At 48.5% G+C, this 26,254-nt stretch overlaps 1 protein-coding gene across 3 annotated transcripts in view; it reads left to right on the top strand.

Annotated features, from left to right (window-relative positions):
* The window catches only part of LOC119962749 (probable E3 ubiquitin-protein ligase HERC1), a 594,360-nt gene that overhangs the window by 455,669 nt on the left and 112,437 nt on the right, over positions 1-26,254 (top strand). For all 3 annotated transcript variants that reach the window (XM_038790765.1, XM_038790766.1, XM_038790764.1), the window contains exons 61-64: positions 780-953; positions 16,807-17,091; positions 21,115-21,180; positions 22,597-22,722. In XM_038790765.1, coding sequence (XP_038646693.1) covers positions 780-953; positions 16,807-17,091; positions 21,115-21,180; positions 22,597-22,722 — 651 coding nt within the window. The remainder of the gene's footprint in view (positions 1-779; positions 954-16,806; positions 17,092-21,114; positions 21,181-22,596; positions 22,723-26,254) is intronic.

The following is a 26,254-nucleotide window of genomic DNA, read 5'->3' as shown; positions in this document are numbered from 1 at the left end:
ATCACGCCTCCCGCTGCCCATTAAATCAGAGCAATCGTGGGATGAGGCCCTTAATTGGGTATTAATTGTCCACTTAAAGGCCTCAGTGACTCACCCGACCCCTTCCCTGCCACTTGTAAAATCTTGGTGAGGGTGGGGACATGCACGCCTCCAACGACATGGTGTTGTAATTTACATCTCCATCTGCCTGCTTTCAACCCAATGCCTTTTCATATTACCATCAATGGCCTTGATACCCTTGTGCATAGAAGAGAAAGGAAGGTGTGAGGGAAAGAAGAGCAACAGACAGACAGACAGACTCTTCAGAGGGTGGTGGGGATTGAGAGAAACACTCCAATTAATGAAAGGAGATCAGTTGTAGTCGCAAATAGTACGATTACTCTAAATGAGAGTGGGAAGGGAAAGTGAGAGATTGAGAGACTCCTTGTTAGTCTGGAGTTGGAGAGGCAAAGAGAATGAAGTGATTTGAGGGGAAGAGATATAATAACACTTCTGTTGAACAGAGGATGACTGTTGGACCTGAGAGGGAGATTAGCAGATATCCTTTCGATTGGAAGATAGATGAAATGGTTATGCAGTGATCTGACTTCTATGGGGTGAGGAACGACAAGGCAAAATTCACTATTATAATAGAAAAGAAAGGTTTATTTAAATATATATCTATTGTGGTTTACTATGGATCTATATAAAAGTGTTAGTTATGTTAATACTCACTTGGGGCTAAAATCTTGTTTTGGAATGAATTGTAAATTTTCTGAATATGTTTCCCTTCCTGCTAGGATGTCCTTTTAATCAGATGTTGCCCAGAGTGGATCTCACAGAACCACATTTTAGCATCCTGTCGAATGGCTCTCCGAACACAGGCTATTGTTGGATTGAATAAAGCTCCCTGTATGAAAGTGTTTATCGAAAGATTGCCTTTGCTGCTGCGCACACAATATGCATATGAAAAGGTAATACACATACACAATTGAGAATAATGTATAAGAATGGAGAAAATAAGCTGCCAATTCTATGCACACCTTTAATGTTGCTTACATATGAATAAATCTGCAATGCTATCTGCTTCAGATCATGACATTGCTAATTATAATTTATTTGACTAACTACTGTTTTTTCAAATTTCACTTTTTAATATACTAATTTTGCAGCTGTTTTGCTTCTTTAGCAACACTTGCTTCAAAATTTTCCTCTGAACATCTGATCTGTGTGATATTCAGAATTGATATGGAAGAAAGTGTTTTCGTAATGCATATGCCATATTAAAAATGCTGGGAGGGTTGCATTCAAAATGCTTTAAAATCATCTACGGCAGGTTCGCTGGCAGAATCCATGTTAACATTTAACTGGAGTATTTGTTCTATCAACAGGTGACACCATGATTGTCATTTGCAGTGGGTGCTGGTTTAGCTCAGTTGGCCGGCCAGCTGATTTGTAATGCAGAATGAAGCCAATGGCGTGGGTTTAATTCCTGTATATAGAATACAGAACATACAGTGCAGAAGGAGGCCATTCAGCCCATCGAGTCTGCACTGACCCACTTAAGCCCTCACTTCCACCCTATCCTCGTAACCCAATAACCCCTCCTAACCTTTTTGGGCACTAAGGGCAATTTAGCATGGCCAATCCACCTAACCTGCACGTCTTTGGACTGTGGGAGGAAACCGGAGCACCCGGAGGAAACACATGCAGACACGGGGAGAACGTGCACACTCCACACAGACAGTGACCCAGCGGGGAATCGAACCTGGGACCCTGGTGCTACTGTGCTGCCATTGTACTGGCTGAGGTTATTCATGACTTCTCAACATTTTCCCTTGCTGAGGTGTGGTGACCCTCTGGTTAAATCACCACCAGTCAGCGCTCTCCCTTTTTGGGGAAAGCATCCTATGGCCATCTGGGACTAAGGCGACTTTATTTTTTTTCAATACTTTTTTTTAAATTAAGGGGCAATTTAGTGTGGCCAATCACCTACCCTGCACATCTTTCGGTTGAGGGAGTGAGACCCACGCAGACACGGGAAGAATGTAGAAAACTCCACATGTGCAGGGACCTGGGGCTGGGATCGAACCCACGTCCTCAACGCCGTTAATCACTGCGCCACCGTGCCACCCTTACTTTACTTATTATTTAGTTAACACCCATAATAGCATTGGATGCTGTGTTTTGACCATCAGAGATGCCTTGCAGTTCCAATACAAAGTCACTAAGTGGCAGTGTATGGATGAGGAAGCTGAACTCATAAAAGTACAATAGGAGGACACAATGCAACTACTGTTGTGATCTGAAGATTACATGAGAAAAATATCCAGGATCTTTTTCGCTAGACCAAACCATGTGGATATTGTTTTCTCCCACACATTTCTCCTTCCCAAGTGTACATCCTCCCCTAGCCCCAGTATAGAACCAACAACCCTGGGCAAGCAGAACAAAGCCGATACTCAAAAATCAATTCAACACTGTACCCATGTGTTGAAATCTTCCCCAGATGCAGCATCAATGGTTAATTAACTTGCATAAACTTATTGGAAAGGCAACATTTAAAATGTTGTGTACAGTTCTGAGCATACTGCCTTCAATTAAGGACTAAAACAATTATAGACAAAGATTTTCAAGTAACTTTACCCACTTTAACGATCATTTTTGGAGTTCTTGCTACTTCCAGGGTGCCTTGACCATTGTCTATATGCAAAAATATCAGTTATTTTCCATATTCTGTTATGTTTTTTGAACAAATGAAAAACTATAGGAAGCGTGTTGTGATTTAACGTCAGTTATGGCAGAAATATGAGGCCAGATTTTCTTGGAATCAGAACAACTCATAGCCATTTAAAAATGGCAGTTAGGATCTGATTCCAGGATTACCATACCCATTCCCAGCATTGGAAATTTTGACCGGCATGGGATAATGGACTGGGTAGCGAGCTCGCATCCTGGATTCCCAACAGGGGATAGCTGTCTCCTAGCTCCTTACAATTTTCTTGGAGGTGGGTCTGCTTCTTTATGACTCAGGCCCTCAGAGAAGTTGAGAACCATAGTGTGGATTCAGGATTTAAAAGGTCATACCCATGACCCTCCAGTCACCCCTCATGGCCTCTCATACTTTTCATGCCAACTCAATGCCGCCTCCATGCCTTCCATATCCATTTATACAGTGCGTATAATGTTCATAACCAAAGAAGAATATAATAATAATGGCAAAGGGGATTTGTTGGGAAAAAACACCCATTTAGAAAATATCAAGAACAAAATTTTACATCTCATAATCTTGTCCAAACAAATATTAAGATATTGACAAAAGAGATCACAGAAAAAACAACTACTTATAACCACTTCAAGATATCATTCAAACAAAATCACAAGTGAACAGAAACATTTCTACATGTCCTTTTGGGCGCAATTGGTGGGGTGTTTCTCAACGGCCATGTTAGCGAGATTGTAGCCCGTATTCAATGGTACTTTCTGCCAAAAATGAGCCCCCACAAGCATCTCGTATTTACAGGCTGTTTTACCTTCTGATTGGCCAGACCCGCGTATCAGTGTCTCGCCACTTTTAAACACTCCATCACCACTCTTCCAGTCAAAACCCAAGCATGGCAGCGCACAGACCTGCTCCTTGCTTTGCGGATACAGACTGGGACAGGCTTCTGGATGTCATCAATCCGAGATGGGTCATCCTGTCCACCCAAGGAGGACAGAGGACCATTCCGACCATCACAGTCTCAGAAGTCAGATCAGCCTTCTTGAAAGTGTACCCACAGAAAGCAATGGTTCCTGACTGAGTCCCTGGTTGTGCACTCGGATACTGCACAAGGCCAACAAGTGGTGTGTGTTCACAGACATCTTCAACCTTTCCCTACTCCGTTCCAAGGTTCCCACCTGCTTCAAGAAGACCACCTTCATAAAGGTGCCAAAGAAGAACCAGGCAACGTGCCTCAGTGACGACTGTCCGGGACTTCCGGTGGCGGCAATGAGGAGCTAAGCCGCACATTCGGCAGCTCCCGCTGAAAACGGACTTTGGGGCTCTTTTCAGGGCCCCCAAAGGAGCTGTGTCGGCAAATCCCGACATGGGAAGAGGACAGGAGTCGACCCCAATGGTCCTCTGGTCCGGACCAGGAGTGGGGTAAGGAGAAAACCGGAGAAAGCACCCCTGAAAAAGCGGGGTAAGGAAGACAAAATGGCGGCTGGCGGAGGCCTTGAGGAGCTGAGGCAGTGGGCTCAGGAGCAGCAGGCGACTCTGCTGCGCTGCTTCCAGGAGCTTAAGTTGGAGCTGCTGGAGTCGCTGAAGGTAACCAACAGGGAGCTGATGGAGACCCAGACAGCCCAGGGGGTTGCGATCCGGGAGCTGAAGCAGCAGGCCTCCGAAAGGGAGGATGAGGTCGTGGCCGTGGCGGGGAAGGTGGAGATGCACGAGGCGCTCCTTAAAAGATGGCAGGAGCGGGTCGAGGAGCTGGACAACCGGTCGAGGAGGAAGAATTTGCGGATCCTGGGCCTCACGGAGGGGCAGGAGGGGTCGGACCTAGCGGCCTATGTGGCGGTTATGTTAAACTCGCTGATGGGGGCTGGGTTCTTCCAGGGGCCCCTGGAGTTAGAGGGGGCCCACAGAATTCTGGCTAGGAGGCCCAAGCCGAACAAGCCGCCGCGGGCGGTGTTGGTGCGGTTTTATCGGTTCGTGGATCGTGAGTGTGCGCTCCGGTGGACCAAGAAGGAGCGGAGCAGCAAATGGGAGAACACGGAGGTGCGGATCTTCCAGGACTGGAGTTAGGAGGTGGCGAGGCGGAGGGCCGGGTTTAACCGGACGAAGGCGGTGCTCCATAGACGGAGTGTGAAGTTCGGCATGTTGCAGCCGGCGCGTCTGTGGGTCACCTATAAGGATCTGCACCATTATTTTGAGTCCCCGGAGGAGGCGTGGGCCTTTGTGCAGGCCGAGAAATTGGACTCAAACTGAGGGTCTAAGATGGGGGATGCTGTATAATACTGTATTTGTATTTGCTTGGTTTATTGTAAGATGTGGGTTGGCGTGAGGGTGGTTGGGGTGATGTCGATTTGTCTTTTCTATATGGGTTTTTCTGTAGGGGTCTGGTGGATGGGTTCGGGCAGGGGGGTAAACGGGGAGCTCGGGGAGCTGGTCTGGGGGACTGACAATGGGAGTCGCCCTGGAGGAGGCGGGGCCGGGCAGGGCGAAAGCGCGGGCTTTCTGCGGGTTTCCCGCGCTGGGAGATGGTGGGGGCGGGATTGGGGCTGAGAAGCGCGGGTCGTTGCTGGCTGTTTTCTTTTCCCGCGCAAGAGCGGGGGGGGGGGGAGAACCATTGACGGGCACGATGGAGGAGGGGTAGTCCCACGTGGGGTGGAGTCGGAGGTAGGGCGGGAGTCGCCGGGGTCAGCAGAAGTTAGCTGGCTCACGGGAGTGCTATGGAGGGAGGGGCGCGGCTAGGAGGGGTCCTAGCCTGGGGGGAGGTGGGTACCGGGTTGCTGCTGAAACGGTCAGGAAGGACCTGGAGGACGCAGGGGGTGCTGGAGGGGGGGAGTTGCCACCGTGGGAAACTGGCAGAGCGGGGGACGCTGGCCAGTGGTGGGCAAGGGATGGGGTATGGCTAATCGGCAGGGGAGGGGGCAGGGAGCCCTCTGATACGGCTGATAACCTGGAATGTGAGGAGGCTGAATGGGCCGGTCAAACGGGCCCGGGTATTTGCGCACCTGAAGGGACTGAAGGCGGATGTGGCCATGCTCCAGGAGACACACCTGAGACTGGTGGACCAGGTTCGGCTGAGGAAGGGATGGGTGGGCCAAGTATTTCACTCAGGCCTGGATGAGAAGAGTAGGGGGGTGGCGATCCTGGTGGGGAAGAAGGTGTCGTTTGAGGTGTTAAATGCGGTGGCTGACAGTGGCGGGAGATACGTGATGGTGAGTGGTAAGCTGCAGGGGGAGCGGGTGGTGTTGGTGAATGTTTACGCCCCAAATTGGGACGATGCGGGGTTTATGCGGCGTATGTTGGGCCGCATTCCGGACCTGGATGTGGGGGGCCTGATCATGGGGGGGGACTTCAACACGGTACTGGATCCCCCATTGGATTGATCCAAGTCCCGGACGGGTAGGAGGCCGGCGGCGGCTAAGGTGTTGAGGGGATTTATGGACCAGATGGGGGGGGTGGATCCCTGGAGGTTTGCGAGGCCAAGGGCCAGGGAATACTCGTTTTTCTCCCACGTGCATAAGGCCTACTCGAGGATTGATTTTTTTTTGTCCTGAGCGGGGGGTTGGTTTCGAGGGTGGAGGATGTGGAATACTCCGCCATTGCCATTTCAGATCATGCCCCGCACTGGGTGGAACTCGGGCTGGGGGAAGAGAGGGACCAACGTCCGCTCTGGCGCTTGGAGGTGGGGCTGCTGGCAGATGAGGAGGTGGCCGAGTGGGTTCGGGGGTGTATCGAGAGGTACCTTGAGGCCAATGACAACGGGGTGGTCCGAGTGGGGACGGTCTTGAAGGCGGTGATGAGGGGGGAATTGATCTCCATCCGAACCCATAGGGAGAGGGGGGAGCAGAGGGCGAGGGAGAGACTGATAGGGGAGATGGTGCGGGTGGATTGGAGATATGCGGACGCTCCAGAGGAGGGATTGCTGGGGGAGAGGCGTAGCCTTCAGGCCAGATTCGACCTATTGACTACCAGAAAGGTGGAAGCTCAGTGGAGGAAAGCACAGGGGGCGGTTTATGAATATGGGGAGAAGGCGAGCAGGATGCTGGCACACCAGCTCCGAAAGCGGGACGCGGCCAGGGAGATTGGGGTAGTGACGGATAAGACTGGGAAGGTGGTGCGGAGGGGTGTAGATGTTAATGGGGTCTTCAGAGACTTCTATGGGGAGCTATACCGGTCGGAACCCCCGGTGGAGGGGGCTGGAATGGGGCGTTTCTTGGACAAGCTGCGATTCCCGAGAGTGGAGGAGGAGCAGGTGGAGAGACTGGGGGCGCCGATCGAGCTGGAGGAGGTGGTCAAAGGGATAGGGAGCATGCAGTCGGGGAAGGCGCCGGGGCCAGACGGGTTTCCGGTGGAATTTTATAAAAGGTATTTGGACCTGTTGGGCCCCCTGTTGGTCCAGACCTTTAACGAGGCAAGGGAGGGGGGGGCTTTGCCCCCAACTATGTCACGGGCGCTGATTTCCTTGATCCTGAAGCGGAACAAGGACCCTCTGCAGTGCGGGTCATATAGGCCGATTTCGCTGCTAAACGCCGACGCTAAGCTGCTGGCAAAGATCCTGGCCACTAGAATAGAGGATTGCGTGCCCGGGGTCATTCATGAGGACCAGATGGGGTTTGTGAAGGGAAGGCAGTTGAATACGAACGTGCGAAGGCTCCTCAATGTCATTATGATGCCGGCCATGGAAGGGGAGGCAGAGATAGTGGTGGCATTAGATGCGGAGAAGGCCTTTGATAGGATTGAGTGGGAGTATCTGTGGGAGGTGTTTGGAGAGGTTTGGGTTGGGATGGGGTTTATCCGGTGGGTGAGGCTGCTCTACGAGGCCCCGATGGCGAGTGTAGCCACAAATAGGAGGCGGTCGGAGTACTTTCGGCTGTACCGGGGGATGAGACAGGGGTGCCCCCTGTCCCCCTTGCTCTTCACGTTGGCGATTGAGCCCCTGGCCATGGCATTGAGGGGGTCAGGGAACTGGAGGGGCCTGGTGCGGGGTGGGGAGGAGCATCGAGTGTCGCTGTACGCGGACAACCTGTTGCTGTGTGTGACGGACCCGGTGGGGGGGATGCCGGAGGTGATGAGGATTCTTAGTGAATTCGAGGGTTTCTCTGGGTATAAGTTGAACCTGGGCAAGAGTGAGTTGTTTGTGGTGCATCCGGGGGATCAAGAGGAGGGGATTGGTAGGCTCCCACTGAAGCAGGCAGGAAGAGCTTCAGGTACAATGGGGTCCAGGTGGCGGGGAGCTGGGGGGCCCTGCACAAGCTCAACCTCACAAGGTTGGTGGAGCAGATGGAGGAGGAGTTTAAGAGGTGGGATATGTTACCACTGTCACTGGCGGGGAGGGTGCAGTCCGTTAAGATGACGGTGCTCCCGAGGTTTTTGTTCCTGTTCCAGTGCCTCCCCATCCTTATCCCGAAGTCCTTTTTTAGGAGGGTCAACAGGAGTATCATGGGATTTGTGTGGGCGCATGGGACTCCGAGGGTGAGAAGAGTGTTCCTGGAACGGGGCAGGGATGGGGGGGGGGGGCTGGCGTTGCCCAACCTCTGTGGGTACTATTGGGCTGCCAACACAGCGATGGTGCGTAAGTGGTTAATGGACGAGGAAGGGGCAGCATGGAAGAGGATGGAGGCGGCGTCATGTGTGGGCACGAGCCTGGAGGCGCTGGTAACGACGCCGTTGCCGCTCCCTCCAACGAGGTATACCACGAGCCCGGTGGTGGCGGCTACCCTCAAAATTTGGGGGCAATGGAGAACGCATAGGGGAGAAGTGGGGGGCTCGATAGAGGCTTCGATACGGGGGAGCCATCGGTTTGTCCCAGGGAGCATTGATGGCGGATTTCTGGGCTGGCACAGGGTAGGGGGTAGGAGGTTAAGGGACCTGTTTGTGGAGGGGAGGTTCGCGAGCTTGGGGGAGTTAGAGGGGAAGTTTGGGCTCCCCCCGGGGAACATGTTTAGATACATGCAGGTGAGGGCGTTTGCCAGGCAGCAGGTGGAGGGGTTCCCCTTGCTGCCCCCCCGAGGGGTGCGGGATCAGTTGCTCTCGGGAGTGTGGGTTGGAGGAGGGAGGATTTCAGACATATACCGGGTAATGCAGGAGGTAGACGAGGCTTCGGTGGAGGAACTGAAGGGTAAATGGGAAGAGGAGCTGGGTGAGGAGATTGAGGAGGGGACGTGGGCGGATGCTCTGGAGAGAGTGAATTCCTCCTCTTCCTGTGCGAGGCTTAGCCTCATGCAGTTCAAGGTGCTGCATAGGGCCCACATGACTGGGACGAGGATGAGTAGGTTTTTTGGGGGCGAGGACAGGTGTGCTAGGTGTTCGGGGAGCCCAGTGAACCACGCCCATATGTTTTGGGCGTGCCCAGCGCTGGGGGAGTTTTGGAAGGTGGTAGCAAGGACGGTGTCGAGGGTGGTGGGATCCAGGGTCAAGCCAGGCTGGGGACTCACAATTTTTGGGGTTGCAGTGGAGCCGGGAGTGCAGGAGGCGAAAGAGGCCGGTGTTCTGGCCTTTGTGTCCCTAGTAGCCCGGCGGAGGATCTTGCTCCAATGGAAGGATGCGAGGCCCCCAAGCGTGGAGGCCTGGATCAGTGATATGGCGGAGTTCATTAATTTGGAGAAGGTGAAATTTGCCCTTAGGGGATCAGTACAAGGGTTCTTTAGGCGGTGGCAGCCTTTCCTGGACTTCCTGGTGGAACGATAGAGAAATAGGCCGGCGGCAGCAGCAGCAACCCGGGGGGGGGGGGGGGGGGGGGGGGGGGGGGGGGGGGGGGGGGGGCGGGGTTTGGATCGGTGGGAGGGAGAACTGTGTACATGGGTTTGTGGGATGTGGCGGGTGTTCTCTCTTTCCCTTTTGTTGTTGGGTGTTCTTTTGTTTTTTTTCTTTTGTTTGTAGTTGAAGTTGGGTGGGTATTGTTCTTGGGGTGTTTCCGCGGTTGTTTTTTTAATAGAGTTGAGATGTTTATGTTTTGTTAAAATTTTAATAAAAAATTTTTTTTTTTTTTAAATGACAACTGTCCGGTGGCCTTGGCATTTATTATTATGAAGGGCTTGGAGGGGTTAGTCATGAGACACATCAACTCCATTCTTCTAGAATGCCTTGATCCATTGCAGTTCGCATCCTGCCACAATTAGGTTACAGCAGACGCTACCTCCCTGGTCCTATACTCCTCCCTGGAGCATCTCGACAACAAGGACTCCTATTCATTGACTACAGCTCCACCTTCAACACCATAATCCTAGCAAAGCTCATAGAAAAACTCCAAAACCTACGACTTGACTACGCCCTCTGCAACCGGATCCTCAACTTCCTGACCCAGAGACCACAATCAGTGAGGATAAACAATGACACCACCTCCATGATAATCCTCAATACCAGGGCCCCGCAAGGCTGTGTACTTAGCCCCCCACTATACTGCTTTCATACACACGACTGTGTGGCAAAATTCGGCTCCAACTCCATCTATGCGTTTGCTGATGAACGTTCGTAGAGAGTTGGATCACAAACAACAATGAGTCAGAGATAGAGAACCTAGTGGCATGGTGCAACAACAACAATCTTCCCCCTTAATGTCAGCAAAACTAAGGAGCTGGTCATCGACTTCAGAAAGCTAAGTGTATATACCTCTGTCTGCATCAATGATGCCAAGGTGAGGAAGGTTGACAGCTTCAAATTCCTAGATGTGCACATCACCAACAGTCTGCCCTGGTCCACGCACGTCAACGCTTCTACCAACAAAGCACAACAGTGCTATACTTCCTCAGGAAACTAAGGAAATTCAGCATGCCCGCAATGATTCTGAACATTTTTTACAGATGCACCATTGAATGCATCCTATCTGGCTGCATATCAGCCTAGTTTGGCAATTGCTCAGCCTAACACTATAAGAAATTGCAAAGAGTCGTGAACACAGCCCAGTCCATCACGCAAACCCACCTCCCATCCATTCACGCTGTCTGCGTCTCCCGCTGCCTTGGGAAAGCGGGCAGCATAATCATAGGCCCCTCCCACCTGGGTTACTCATTCTTCCAACCCCTTCCATCGAGCAGGAGATGCAAAAGTCTGAGAACGTGCACTAACATTCAAAACCAGCTTCTTCCCCGCTGTTACCGGATTTCTGAATAACCCTCTTATGGACTGAACTGATCTCTCTACGCATCTTCTCTACTGTTGTAGCACTACATTCCTTATGTTTCACCCGATGTCTATGTCTATGTACAGTAAGAAGTCTTACAACACCAGGTTAAAGTTCAACAGGTTTGTTTCGAATCACTAGGTTTCGGAGCGCAGCTCCTTCCTCAGCCTATGTACTCACATTGCATTTATCGTATGTCCAATGATTTTTCATGCATAGAACGATCTGCCTGGACTGTACACAGAACAATAGTTTTCACTGTACCCCGGTACACACCTTCCGCCAGCACAGAGACACACCTTGGTGGGTACAGGCTTCTGGGGCACAATCTGATGAGCACCACACAGTTGCTGATTCACATCAGGTGGAGGCAGGAACATCCAAAGGAGTCAGCAGACAACGGTCTGCTGGATCCCAAGACTCTTTGAGTGCCAGTCAGATACCGAGCCTCTGGATAAGATTATCCCAGAGTTGATGCAGATGCTAGGACACGGCCGTGAGATTTAGAAGTGAGTCAGCAGCATTCTATAAGACCATAAGACATAGAGCAGAATTAGGCCATTCTGCCCATCGAGTTTGCTCTGCCATTCAATCATGGCTGATATTTTCTCAATCCCATTCTCCTGCCTTCTCCCCATACCCCTGATCACCTTATTAATCAAGAACCGGGCAGCACGGTGACACAGTGGTTAGCATTGCTGCCTACGGCGCTGAGGACCTGGGTTCGAATCCCGGTCCTGGGTCACTGTCTGTTAGGAGTTTGCACATTCTCCCTGTGTCTGCGTGGGTTTCAACCCCACAACCTTAAGATGTGTAGGTTAGGTGGATTGGCCACGTTAAATTGCCCTTTCATTGGAAAAAAGAATTGGGTACTCTAAATTTTAAAAAACAAATAAATAAATCAAGAACCTATCTTTCTCTGTCTTAGACACTCAGTGATTTGGCCTCCACAGCCTTCCACAGATTCACCACCCTCTGGCTGAAATATTCTTCCTCATTTCTGTTTTAAAGGATCATGCCTTTAGTCTGAGATGGTGTCCTCTGCTTCTAGTTTTTCCTACAAGTGGAAACATCCTCTCCACGTCCACTCTATCCAGGCCTCGCAGTATCCTGTAAGTTTCAATAAGATCCCCCCTCATCCTTCTAAACTCCAACGAGTACAGACCCAGAGTCCTCAACCATTCCTCATATGACAAGTTCTTCAATCCAGGGATCATTCTTGTGAACCTCCTCTGGACTGTTCCTGAGGCCAGCACATCCTTCCTTAGATACGGGGTCCAATACTGCTAACAATACTCCAAATGGGGTCTGACCAGAGCTTTATACAGCCCCAGAAGTCACCCCTGGTCCTGTATTCTAGCCCTCTTGACATAATGCTAGCATTGCATTTGCCTTCTTAACTGCCGACTGGACCTGCGCGTTAACCTTAAGAGAATCATGAACAAGGACTCCCAAGTCCCTTTGTGCTTCCGATTTCCTAAGCTTTCCCCATTCAGAAAATAGACTATGCCTAAATTCCCCCTTCCAAAATTCCTTCCAAAATGCATAACCTCATACTTTTCCACATTGTATTTCATTTGCCACTTCATTGCCCACTCTCCTAGCTTGTCCAAATCCTTGTGCAAGCCCCTTGCTTCCTCAATACTACCTGATCCTCTACAGATCTTTGTATCATCTGCAAACTTAGCAACAGTGCCTTCAGTTCCTTCTTCCAGATCATTAATGTATATTGTAAAAAGTTGTGGTCCCAGCACAGACCCCTGAGACACACCACTAGTCACCGGCTGCCATCCTGAAAAATACCCCTTTATCCCCACTCTCTGCCTTCTGCCAGTCAGCCAATCCTCTATCCATGCCAGGATCTTACCCTGAACACCATGGGTTTTTAACTAATTTAACAGTCTCCTATGCGGCACCTTGTCAAAGGCCTTCTGGAAATCTAAATAAATCATGTCCACTGGTTCTCCTTTGTCTAACTTCCTTGTTACCTCCTCAAAGAACCCTTAACAGATTTCACAGACATGACCTCCCTTTGACAAAGCTGTGCTGACTCAGTCCTATTTTACCATGCACTTCCAAGTACTTTGCGATCTCATCCTTAATAACAGATTCTAAAATCTTACCAATGACCGAAGTCATGCTAACTGGCCTAGAATTTCCCGTCTTCTGCCACCCGCCCTTCTTGAGCAGGGGTGTTACATTAGCCACTTTCCAGTCTTCTGGGACCCTTCCTGCCTCCAGTGATTCCTGAAAGATCATCACCAATGCCTCCACAATTTCCTCAGCTATCTCTTTTTGAACCCTGGGGTGTAGTCCATCTGGTCCAGGTGACTTATCCACCTTCAGGCCTTTCCGTTTCCCCAGAACCTTCTCCTTGGTGATGGTCACTGCAGTCACCTCTGCCCCCTGGTTCTCCTGGAGCTCTGGCATCCACTGGTGTCTTTCCCTGTTAAGACTGGTGCAAAGTAACTATTCAGTTCTTCTGCCATTTCCAGCGAATGGACAGCTGATTGCAGGAGTCCCAAAGGCTACGGGCGCAGGAAATGATGCCGACAATGCATGGCACCAAGGCCAACATTGGTAGGAAGGCAACCACAGTGGAAAACCTTCAGCACGAGGTCAACGTCTTGAGTGGTAGTGTCCAAGGCATGGCATTATCTATGACGACCATGGATGAAGGTTCTGACGTCATGTCTCAGTTGCTGAGGGATATCTCCCATATGCAGGTTGGGCATTGCTGAGGCACTGCAAAGTCTGTCAGTCACTGAGGGATGTGTCCCAGACACAGGTGGACATTGCCAGGGCACTGCAGAGCGTGGCACAGTCGCTGAGGATCATCGCTAAGAACGTCGACACCATGGTGCAGACAATGGAGATTTGCCAGGACTGGCTGAGCCAAGTGACGCAGAGCCCTCTGGAGCTCACTCCAGCTACCCCTCTGTCCCATGGAGTCCACGAGGGCTCTACAGGCACTGTCAGGGAGAAGAATTCGCTGGGCGCCAACCTGGAGCTTGCCATCATGGAGACAACAGCGGTCTCCAGTTCTTCCAAATCTCCCCCCTCCTGGCAGCAGGCAGAACAGGGTGGCACACCAGTAAGTTGTCCGGGGCCCTCCAGAGGACATCCACCAAGGACATCAAAGGCTACAAGGCCTTTAAGTGGCTGGTTTAGCACAGTGGGCTAAACAGCTGGCTTGTAATACAGAACAATGCACAACAATGGCAGCAGCGGGGGTTCAATTCCCGTACCGCCTCCCCGTACAGGAGCTGGAATGTAGCGACTAGGGACTTTTCACAGTAACTTCATTGAAGCCTACTTGTGACAATAAGCAATTATGGAATGCAGAGTACTGGGCTAATGGCAAGATTCTTGGTAGTGTAGATGAACAGAGAGATCTCGGCATCCAGGTACATAAATCCCTGAAAGTTGCCACCCAGGTTAATAGGGCTGTTAAGAAGGCATATGGTGTGCTAGCGTTTATAAGCAGGGGGATTGAGTTTCGGAACCACAAGGTCATGCTGCAGCTGTACATAACTCTGGTGCGGCCACACCTGGAGTACTGCGTGCAGTTCTGGTCACCACATTATAGGAAGGATGTGGAAGCTTTGGAAAGGGTTCAGAGGAGATTTACTAGGATGTTGCCTGGTATGGAGGGAAGGTCTTACGAGGAAAGGCTCAGGGAATTGAGGTTGTTTTCGTTAGAGAGGAGAAGGCTGAGAGGTGACTTAATAGAGACATATAAGATAGTCAGAGGGTTAGATAGGGTGGACAGTGAGAGTCTTTTTCCTCGGATGGTGATGACCAACACGAGGGGACATAGCTTTAAATTGAGGGGTGAGAGATATAGGACAGATGTCAGAGGCAGTTTCTTTACTCAGAGAGTAGTAGGGGTGTGGAACGCCCTGCCTGCAATAGTAGTAGACTCGCCAACTTTAAGGGCATTTAAGTGGTCACTGGATAGACATATGGATGAAAATGGATAGTGTAGGTCAGATAGGCTTCAGATGGTTTCACAGGTCGGCGCAACATCGAGGGCCGAAGGGCCCGTACTGCGCTGTAGTGTTCTATGTTCTATGTTCTATGTTAAGGCATAAAAAACAGCAGGCTGCCTCCACCTCTGATGTGCAACCTAGGGACACATCTAGATGTACCATGTAAAATCAAGAAGATTGGAGAGCACTGAATAGGCACTGTGGGTCACTGTGTGTATCTAGGAGAAATGGACATGTCCATTGTTTATTATTAAAACATGTTACACTTAAATCATGTGCAGCCTCCGTCTTGTTAAGGCCTCACAAACGAAAAAACCCGCACAAACACCCCACCCACCCCCACCCCCCAATCTGGCCCAGGAGTCACCTCCAACCTGAATTGCTGCAGCCCCCCGACCAAGCCCAACCCCTCTGAGAGGCTCCCACCCCCCGAGCACCAGTGCCTTTGAGTGCATGCCCATAAACGGAAATGGCTATTCACCATTTCAGTTCGCCATGGCAGCCATTGCGCCAACTTCACGTTTTGTAAAGGAAGACTAAATGATACCCACGTGATTTCTCACTGGGGAGCCAGTTAATTCCCGGGAGGCCGTTACATTCAACTTCAATAACGTTTATGAGATGGAAATTAATGCATTTTGGTGGTAATTCTTTGGTGGCCATATTTGGGAGAGTACTGGAACTCGCCATCGGGAGCAGGCGGGTTAGATAGCAAACTGCGCCTGGCACGCATCTTGATTTTGGCCTTTCCTGCTATTTAACCAGCGCACCCAGATCTGCGCCGGACGCAACGCAGCGGTTAAATCACTCCCAACAGTTAACTTGTCAAAACAGAATTCCTGCTGAGCTCAAGCTTTTATTGGTCTGGAGTCTCAAATAAGTTGGCGCAATGAGGATAGGTGGAAAGTGTTTGAAGTCCCTGTTATTAATACTTCAATGGTATGTCTGATTGGCACTTTCATAAAGTTGTAGGAAGAACAGTTTTTATTTCAAACACCATTTCTGAATTCCCTTTTATTCTCAGCAGTTCCACATTTGCAATTGTTATTATATGGCTTGTTATGGTTATGTACATAGCTCATACTGGGTGAATGTGTATGGAAGGACCTTGAGATGGCATATGGTGTATGAGCGGGCTACGTGGAATGATGAGGGCATGAATTGACATTGTTTTGGCATGAACAGTAAGAAGGGCCATGGGAGTGGGTGGCAGATGAGGGCTTCAAGGGTGCAATAATTTTTATCACAACTGGGGCAAAGTTCCAGAGAACCAAAGCGGGCCTTCAAATTAGCCCACTTTGGCATATGCCTTTCCAAATGGCGACACAGAATGTGCTTCTGTGGTCGGCGGCCCAGACTCCATCCCACAACCTGCCTGGTCGGAGCGAAAACTGAATGATTTGTTCATGTTAAATTGAGACTTCAGTTTGCTGAGAAGTAAAAATCCAGCTCATAATCTACACAGATTGTGGTTGAATAATGTGGACTGATTCCAAATTAAGGTTCTCGAGATTTTACCTTGATAATTAGGGAATAGTTTCAGAGTTTGATCTTCAGAGTTTTAGCTGTGATTATTCACTTCCCCAAGTCCCTGAATCAACGACAGTGCAATTCTATATGGAAGCGATGAATTTCAAGAGACTTTTTTTCTACATACGTCCTATACTTACGTCTGCTTACCGAAGAAATGTCTTCAAAAAGGCAAAATAAAGTTTGCTGCCCTGTTTCTTATGAATTAGGCTGAATGTTCCTATTTATTTTTATCATTAATGATGTTAATAATTGAATAATTAAAGTCTACAGCAGTTTGACACAATTGAGTGCGATAATCCATCTAAATGGTTGAAAATAATGTACATTGTTCATCTAAAAGTATAATAAACAAATAGAGATTTTTCAGTAAATGTTTGAATACAGTGACAGCAGATGAGTAGCCAATCAAATGTTAATCTGTGCGACTCATGCCGACATAACTCATGTGTTTTCCAACTTTTGCTTTCCAGTCGCATGTAGCCTGTGGCGATCAATTGGTACACAGCACCTTCTTGCAAAGCTTGGCCTCCCTTACAGTAGGTCTATGTTTGGACCAATTTCTTGCCAAAACAGCAGATCCACCAAATCATAAAAGCAATTCCCAGGAATCAGTTTCTTCAGAATGGGGTTGGCTAGCAACTTTCTCTGCTACTATTAAGAGTGCTGAAGCTCTGGCAAAAGGGACTGCCTTCCCAGACACCTTTAGTGTTCCAGATCTCAGTCAGGATTCAGATTCAGACATCATCAAAGCATTGGTAGGTATTATATTGCTATTCCTGGTAGCATGTTGTATGACTTGGTTAAAGTAATATCTGTCGTTACTGGTTGCAGATGATCTTGAAGAATACACGAGTCTTTGATGTAAAGTAAACAAATTTATTAAGTAACGATAAAATTAATAAATGAGTTTGACACGCTACTGAACAAACTCTAGAAATAACGTGATGAGATGTAACTATATAAACTGTATCTGAACTCCATGTGGTGTCTAGGCTGTGATCTAACCATAATATACTACCTACTCCTGTGTGGAAAGAGCCCAAGAGTCTTTGGGAGCTCAGTTATATAGTGTGATCTGGTGGTGCCCTCTAGTGGTAGTGCCAAAGCTAAGTGTTGTGATTAACCCTTTAGTTACATGTTTGTCTGCATATCATTAAAGTAGGATTTTACAAAATGTATGTTTATATCAATGCTTTAAATATTAACATTCGATTCCTCCCTCTCCTAAATAGACTTGTTGAGATTGGTTAGTTATATTTGTTAGCCCATATTTGATCACTTTTGGGCAATTGCTATATAACCAACTAAAACCAGTTATTGGCTGGACATTTATTACTACTCATGCCTAGTTGTCATGAAAAGATGATGTTGGGCTGCCATTTTATTTACTGTAGTGGTTTGATGTAACTTGACTGGCTTATCGGCCAATGTTTCAGTTGTGTTTCCATGGCTTACCTTTCCAAGTGACGTGTGTATTTCTTTGTTCAACTCTACAGTGTAGAGATTAATGTAGAGTTTGTTAAATATTCTGTCTGAGTGAGTAAAGAAAAGAAAGAACTTCACATTTAATTAATTCTATTTCAACTCATTGCAGTTGTTATGTAGGACTACACATGTTTATGCAGCAAATCCCATAAAAGAATGGGATAGATTACCAGTTGTTAATCTGGATGTTTCCAATTGCACCACACCAATCAAACCCATGTCAGCAACCCTCCCACCCACGTCCCAACCCACCCTTAAACAAAGAACCAACCCCATTCCCCTCCCCCTTCACCGCGCCTGCATCCCCCACCACTCCCATTAAATAGCCCACCCAGCTAGCAAGGTGGACCCCGCTCAAGGCCTCCAACCTCCCTTCCTCCCCCCCCCCCACCATGAAAAAAACCTTCCCTCCATACAACCCACCATCAAAAACTTTAAAGAAGACACAAACTCCTCCAAAGCTCAATTTTCTCATCGTCTTCCCAGTCCATTTTCCCTCACAAACTCCAACACATCCTCTGGTATGCCAAAATAATATTCTCGCTTCTGGAAGGTCACCCACAGGCGGGCCGGGTACAATGCTCCAAACTTCGCCCCCTTTTTGAAGAGAGCAGCCTTAACCCACTTAAACCCAGCCCTCCTCTTCGCCAGTCCTGTTCACAGGTCCTTGTACACCTGGAGCTCGTTCTCTTCCCAGCCTGCCTCACCCATCAAAGAATCTTCTTGTCCAGAAAGCGGTTCAACCAAACCAGCATTGCCCTCGGAGGCTCGCCCGCCTGCGGCCTCCTTGTCAGTGCACTGTGCTTTCTGTCAACCTCCAGGGCCGGTCAAAGGCCCCCTCCCCCATCAATTTCTCCAACATCTTTACCATGTACACACTGCCCTGTGTACCTTCAATGCCTTCAGCCATCCCAACAGTCCTAAGGTTTCATATTCTGGAGTGATTCTCCAAATCCTCCACTTTCTCAGACTCTTCTGGGTCTCCTGCATCGCTCCCATCTCAGCCACCAACGAGGCCAACTGCTCCTCGTGCTCCCCCACCGCGTCCTCCACGTTCTGGATCGCCAGACCCTGGGACTCCAGCCTCTGCTCCACTTGATCGATCCACAACTTAATCTTTCCACCACCTTGGCTAGGTCTTCCAGGGCCTCTTTCCTCTGCTGCTGAAACTTTTCATTGAGGAACTCTATGAAGTGCTCCATCGACCACTGGGCAGACAGAGCAGCCTCCTCTTGCCCTCCGTCATCTTATCCTGTGGCGCACCACGAAGACTCTCCTGCTTCAACAGCAGCATGGTAGCCAGTGGCTAGCACAGTTGCTTCACAGCTTCAGGGTTCAGCTTCGATTCCCACTGTGCCACCTATGGCCGTGCTAACTACTGTGCCACGTGCCGCCCCAAGGCTTGGGTCACTGTCTGTGTGAAGTCTGCACATTCTCCCATGTCTGCGTGGGTTTCCTCCGGGTGCTCCGCTTTCCTCCCATAGTCCAAAGATGTGCAGGTTAGGTGGATTGATAATACTAAATTGCCCTTAGTGTCCAGAATGGTTGGGTGGGGTTACTGGGTTACGGGATCATAGAATCATAGAATTTACAGTGCATAAGGGTGGAGGTGTGGGCTTGGGTCGGGTGCTCTTTCCAAGGGCCAGTGCAGAACAATGGGCCGAATGGCCTCCTTCTGCACTGTAAATTTGATGATCTATGAGTTTGTTCCTTCTTAACACCACTCCTAATTTGTGGATCCATCCATCAGCCACACCAGAGAAGTAAAACCTTCCCCAGGCAGTCCTGCCCTCTTACTGTCAGATACTTTGCCCTTTGGGCGGGAAAAGAACAAAAAAAATCCCCCTTGAGCAGGAGCCGCTAAATGTGCACCAGCTCACCCCGTGGCTGCTATGGAAGTCAACACAAACAGATCTTATCGAATGGTGGAACAGGCTCGAGGGCCCGAATGGCTCACGTCTACTCCGTCATGTATGTTCATAAGAACTGTTTTAATTCATTTCAAGACGTCTTCACATTTACATGCATTAAATTAAAGGTTATATAAACTCATCAAAGCAATAAAGGTCTGTGAAGATTAACAATAGTTTCAAAATTGTTTAAAAACTTAAAAAAACATTCGCCTAGACAGGAAATCCCTAAAGCTTGAATAAAAATAGGGAAAGTTGCTGCTTTCTAATCGATCTGGCTCATTAGGCCACATAGCTAAATGCTTCGTCAAAGGGGTAGGTCTTAAGGAGAGTTTTAAAGGAGGAAAGGTGAAAGGCAGAGAGATGCAGGGAGGACATTCTGGAGCTAGTGGATAGGTAGCTGCAAGTGAGGCCACCAGATATGGACTGATTAGAATCAAGAAATGTTCAAGAGGCGAACAATAGTGTTGAGATATCAAAGGGTTGTTGGATTGGAGCTGATTGCAGAAATAGAAAAGTGTGAGGCCATGGAGGGATTTGAAAACAAAGATGAGAATTTTAAAATCAGCACGTTGTTTGACCTGGAGCCAATGTCGATCAATGAGCACAGGTTGATGGAAGAACGGAACTTGGTGTGAATTAATACACAGGCAGCAGAGTTTTGAATGACATCCAGTTTAAAGAGGGTAGCATGTAGGGGACCTACAGGACTGCTGATTGTAAAGCATCCAGGAGGTTTAGTAGATAATCTGTGCATTTTTTAAAAACAAGGCTTTACACCAGATTTGAGTGACAGCAGCCTCAATCATATTACTACTTCATGCTGATATACACCCAAAACGGGTAGCATGGTGGTTCACACTGTTGCTTCATAGCTCCAGGGTCCCAAGTCGATGCCCAGTTTGCGTCACTGTCTGTGCGGAGTCTGCACGTTTTCCCTTATCTGCGTGGGTTTCCTCCAGGTGCTCCGGTTTCCTCCCACAAGTTCCGAAAGACGTGCTGTTAGGTAATTTGGACATTCTGAATTCTCCCTCAGTGTACCCGAACAGGCGCCAGAATATGGCGACTAGGGGCTTTTCACAGTAACTTCATTGCAATGTTAATGTAAGCCAATTTGTGACAATAATAAAGATTATTATGAAATGGTTTATCTAACTCACAATCCAATTAAGTAACCTACCAATGCTCATATATGCATGACCATTGCCCAAACACCAGCATGAGTTGGTGTTCCTATTTGTCGTAGAGATGAAAATAAAATTGCAAGTTATTAACCTCAGATTCATAGCTAAAGCAGTAAAAGTGTGTAACTAAACTTGATAATAATGAACTGATATTTATAGAGAGATCTCTGTTTACATTTTCCATGTTTTCATTTCACAGGAGAACAATAAGTGGAGTTGCTTGATGGATGAGCAGCTTATGACCTGGGCCACATCGAAACCTGAGGTAAAGAATTAGCTCATTTTGCTGCTATAATAAAAGCAAGGTACTGCAGATGCTGGAAATTTGAAATGAAAACAGAAAATGCTGGTGAATCTCGGGTCTGGCAGCATCTATAAAAAGAGAAACAGAGTTCATGTTTTGAATCCAATATGACTTCTTCAGAACTGAAGCAAGATGGGGGGGGGCGGGATTCTCCGTCTTACCGCACCCATTTCCTGGTGCGGATCACACCCTCCGGAAGCAGGATTCTGCGTCCCGATAGCCGGGTTTCCCATTGTGGGCAACCCCCTGCCGTCAGGAAATCTGCGGCTTGAGTGTGCAGCTGGCGAAACGGAGGATCCTGCCGATGGAGAATCCAGCCCAGAGATGGGATAGGTTTTATGCTTTTGAAACAAGGGGATGGGTTGGTGGAGCAAAATAACAGAATTGTTCTTCGAATAAAGGTACATGCTGTCTGAAAGTAAAAACATGAGACAAAGATGCAGACTGGCACTTGGAGGACAAATTCAACAAGGAGGATAGAGTTCATGGTCTAAAATTCAGAAGACTGTAAAGTGCCTAATCAGAAGATGAGATGCTTGCGTTGGGCTTCACTGGAACATTGCAGCAGGCTGAGGGCAGAAATGTGTGCATGAGAGCAAGGTGATGAATTTAAATGACATACATCCGGAAGGTCGTGGATGTGGTTCCATTTTTATTGGGGAGGCCAGATGCAGATTGCTTGACCACATTGCAGAATATCTTTGCTCAGTCCGCAAGCATGACTCTGAACTTCCAGTCACATGCGATTTCAATTCACCATATTGTTCTCATGCTCACATTTCTGTCCTTGGCCTACTACAAATTTGCAGTGAAGCCCACCACAAGTTAGAGAAACACCACCTCATCTTCCGATCAGGCACTTTCAACTTTCGGGACTCATAATTGGGTTCAACAACTTCAGACCATGAACCCTGTCCTCGATTTAAAATGGTCCCGTCCCCACCCCCCCACCCCAATGCCAGCCCATATCTTGTCTCATGTTTTTGCTTTCACACATTTCACACAGTGCTAATCGTTGCTCTGGGCCAATGTGTTTTTTATATTATCATTATCACTCCCTTTACCTTTTATTCCATGACATATTTGTCATTTAATCTCCCCTGGCCTCTTTTTCTCCACCTGCCCCCACCCCCACCTTTCACAGCATAAAGCCATCAGTGTCTGACAGGAATTGCAATTTTTCCATTGTGCGCTATTCTATGCCCAATCTCAATTCTCGCTGCCAGCAGTGGGAAGTGGAGAATTCAGGCCATGTATTTTATTCAGCTCTATGCCCCAGAGGTAAACAGACTGGCCTTTAATGTATTATATCACTTCACCTGTTTCTATCTTGTGAAGATTTTTACATTTCTATAAAACAATGTTTGCTTTGTTTAGGACTGGCAGCTTGGAGGTAAAAGTGAAGTGTTTCTGTGGGGAGGTGGACGCCATGGACAGCTGGCTGATGCTGGAAGCAGTGCATTAGTACCAACACTTGCTCCATCGCTGACACAAGCTTTGCAGGTAGAGTTAGTTATATTCCTGAATTCAGTCAGTAGTGACAGAAAAGCACTACGTTATATATAATTCAGTACTAAGCTTAATGTGTTATGATTACACCACATATTGCAATAGAGGGGTTTTAAATTACAGCTTCACATGTGTAAATATAGGAAATGGTTTTAATTGAAATTCTAAATTCTGGTCCTAAGATTATGTATAAATTTTGTTTTAACTGGTAAATTTTTATTACTTCTAATCTCAGAGAATTTGGGAAGGACTTGACCTGGGTGAATTGAAGTAAAAAAATAAGCAGGCAGCAATTTGCAGCTTTTTAAAGTGGCAATATTCGACTACAGTTTAAGTACATTCCCATAGGAGCGGGCAAGGGAAAACAAGGAAAGTCAGGGCTCCCGGGATAATGAGGTTAGGGTAGGATGAAGCTGGAAATGGATCAAATGACAGAGATCAGGTTGATTATATAAATGACTATGTAAAAAGCACAGATCAAGTGAAAATGAAAATAGGACCGACAACGAGACAATAGAAGAATAGATTAGCCGCTAATTTAAAAGAGAATCCAGAGGTGTCCTATAGGCGTGTTAATGGTTAAAAAAAAGGTTATCAGAGGAGCATCGGGGCCAATCAATTAAAAAAAAAATATAGAGTACCCAATTCATTTTTTTTCCCACAATTAAGGGGCAATTTAGCATGACCAATCCATCTAGCTTGCACATCTTTTGGGTTGTGGGGGCGAAACCCACACAAACACGGGGAGAATGTGTAAACTCCACACGGACAGTGGCCCAGAGCTGGGATCGAACCTGGGACCTCGGCGCTGTGAGGCCGCAGTGCTAACCCACTGCACCACCGAGCTGCCTCTTGGGGCCAATTAATGACCAAAATTAAGACCTATTGGTGGTGGCAGAACGCATTGTGCTACATCAGTCCTTTGCAAAGAAGAGGACTTTGCCAAAGCTGCAGAAAACAATTATTTTGTCAGCATACTGGATGAGATAAAATTGGATGAAGAGGAAGTACTAGGGTGGCTGGTGATACTTAAAAGTTACCCAGTCCTGATGGGATACATCCTAGGTTGCTGAGGGAGTTGAGGGCAGAAAGTGTCATGGTGATGGCCACAATCTTCAATCCTCCTTAGATGCAAGGGTGGTGCCAAAGGACTGAAGGATTACAAACGTTCGAGGCCTTGTTCAAAAAAAAGGAGAAGGATAAACCGAGCAATGACGGGACAATCGATTTCACATCAGTGGTGGGATAGAATAATCCAGGAGAAAATTAACTTTTGTTTAAATAAGCATGGACGAATAAAAGATTTAAGGGCAAATTGCATTTGACTAATGTGATTGAGATTTTTTGATAAGATAGCAGTTAAACTGGGTGAGGGCAATGCAGTTAAAGCTACCTTCTTGACAACTGAGTGGTTTGGTTGGCCATTTCGCAGGCAAGTTAAGTGTCAGCCATTTCCTATGTGTTGGATGTAACATAGAGGGAACTCTGAGTAAAGAAAGCTAATGTTCTTCCCTGGAGGACATGAGTGAACGTGATGGGTCTCATTCTCATCAATACTGATAGTAACTTTTAAATTTCACGTTAATTTTTTTTACTGAAATTAAATTGCAAAGCTTTGTGGTGGAATTCAAACTGATTATTTGGATCATTAGAACATAAGAATACAGCAGTTAGGAGCAAGAGTAGCCAATGTGGGCCATTGAAACTGCTCCATCGTTCAATATGACCATAGTTGACCTTAGACTAGGTGGTAGTCACCACTGTTGTATTGTGTATATCGCATATCAGGTGTATTATGGTAAGGCTCCTGTACTACAGGTACGGGGGATAGATCCCGGCCTGCTGGCTCCGCCCAGTAGGTGGAGTACAAATGTGTGGACTCTCCGAGCTGCAGCCATTTCGGCAGCAGCTGCAGGAAGCTACACATCTCTGCGTAATAAAGCCTCGATTACATTCTATTCTCGTCTCGTCAAAATTGATAGTGCATCAATTTATTACGCAGAGATTTTACAATGGTGGATCTCCGCATCAAGCCGGATCGCATACAGCTGCACCCTCAAGCAGACAATGCCAAATCGGCCTTCACACATTGGCTAGCTTGCCTCGAAGCATACATCGGATCTGCGACAGAACCACCCTCAGAGGCTCAGAAGCTCCAGATCCTGTATACGCGGCTGAGCTCCGATATCTTTCCCCTCATCTGGGACGTGCCTACCTACTCTGAGGCCATGGCGCTGAAGGAGAACTACGCTCAGCAGACCAACAAAATCTACGCCAGGCACCTCCTGTCCACACGGCATCAACACCCCGGTGAGTCTGTGGAAGATTTCTGGCGTGCCCTGCACGCCCTGGCAAGGGATTGCGATTGCCAGGCCGTTTCGGCCGTTGAACATTCTGAACTTCTAATTAGAGACGCGTTCGTTACTGGCATAGGGTCAGTTTACATCTGCCAGCGTCTCTTAGAAGGGGCTACCCTCGACCTCGCGGTGACCAAGAAACTCGCGATCTCACTCACAATCACCTCCCACAATGTACAGGCGTATGCCCCCGATCGCATGGCCCACCCCTCCTGGGCATCGTGGACCCCGTCAGCGAATACCCCATCGTGGACCCCGTCAGCGAACACCCCATCGTGGACACCACGAGCGAGTCAACCCCAGGCCTGCTCCGCACGGCAGCCAACCAACCCCGGGGGACCCAAGTGCTACTTCTGCGGACAGACAAAACACCGGACAGCAGCCTTTACCACTTCCTTAGGGTTCCCTTCGGTGTCACTAACAGGGTCTCGGTCTTCCAACGGGAGATGGACCAAATGGTTGATCGGTACGGACTGCGGGCCACCTTCCCGTACCTGGATAACGTCACCATCTGCGGCCACGACCAGCACGATGCTAACCTTTCCAAATTCCTCCACACCACCAAACTCCTCAACCAAACCTACAACAAGGAGAAGTGTGTGTTCAGCACTAACCGATTAGCCATCCTCGGCTATGTGGTTCAAAATGGGGTTCTAGGGCCCGACACCGATCGCATGCGCTCCCTCATGGAACTCCCCCTTTCCCATTTCCCCAAGGCTCTCAAACGATGCCTGCGGTTCTTCTCGTACTACGCCCAGTGGGTCCCGAACTATGCGGACAAGGCCCGTTCACTCATTCACTCCACCGTTTTCCCACTGACGGCCGTGGCTCACCAGGCCTTCAACCGTATCAAGGCAGACATCGCCACGGCCGCGATGCACACGAGAGGCTCCCCTTCCAAATCTAGAGTGATGCATCAGACGTCGCTCTGGCAGCCACCCTCAACCAGACAGGCAGGCCCGTGGCATTCTTTTCACGCACCCTCCATGCCTCCGAAATTCGGCACTCCTCCATCGGGAAGGAGGCCCAAGCCATAGTAGAAGCTGTGCGGCATTGGAGGCATTACCTGGCCGGTAGGAGATTCAATCTCCTCACTGACCAATTGTCGGTTGCCTTCATGTTCAACAACGCAATCGAGGCTCTATTACGCAGAGATGTGTAGCCTTCCT

The sequence above is a fragment of the Scyliorhinus canicula genome, chromosome 3, assembly GCF_902713615.1.
Source record: "Scyliorhinus canicula chromosome 3, sScyCan1.1, whole genome shotgun sequence".
Taxonomy (NCBI): domain Eukaryota; kingdom Metazoa; phylum Chordata; class Chondrichthyes; order Carcharhiniformes; family Scyliorhinidae; genus Scyliorhinus; species Scyliorhinus canicula.
The sequence above is the reverse complement of the archived record's forward strand: the minus strand, read 5'-3'. Positions and strand labels throughout refer to the sequence as shown.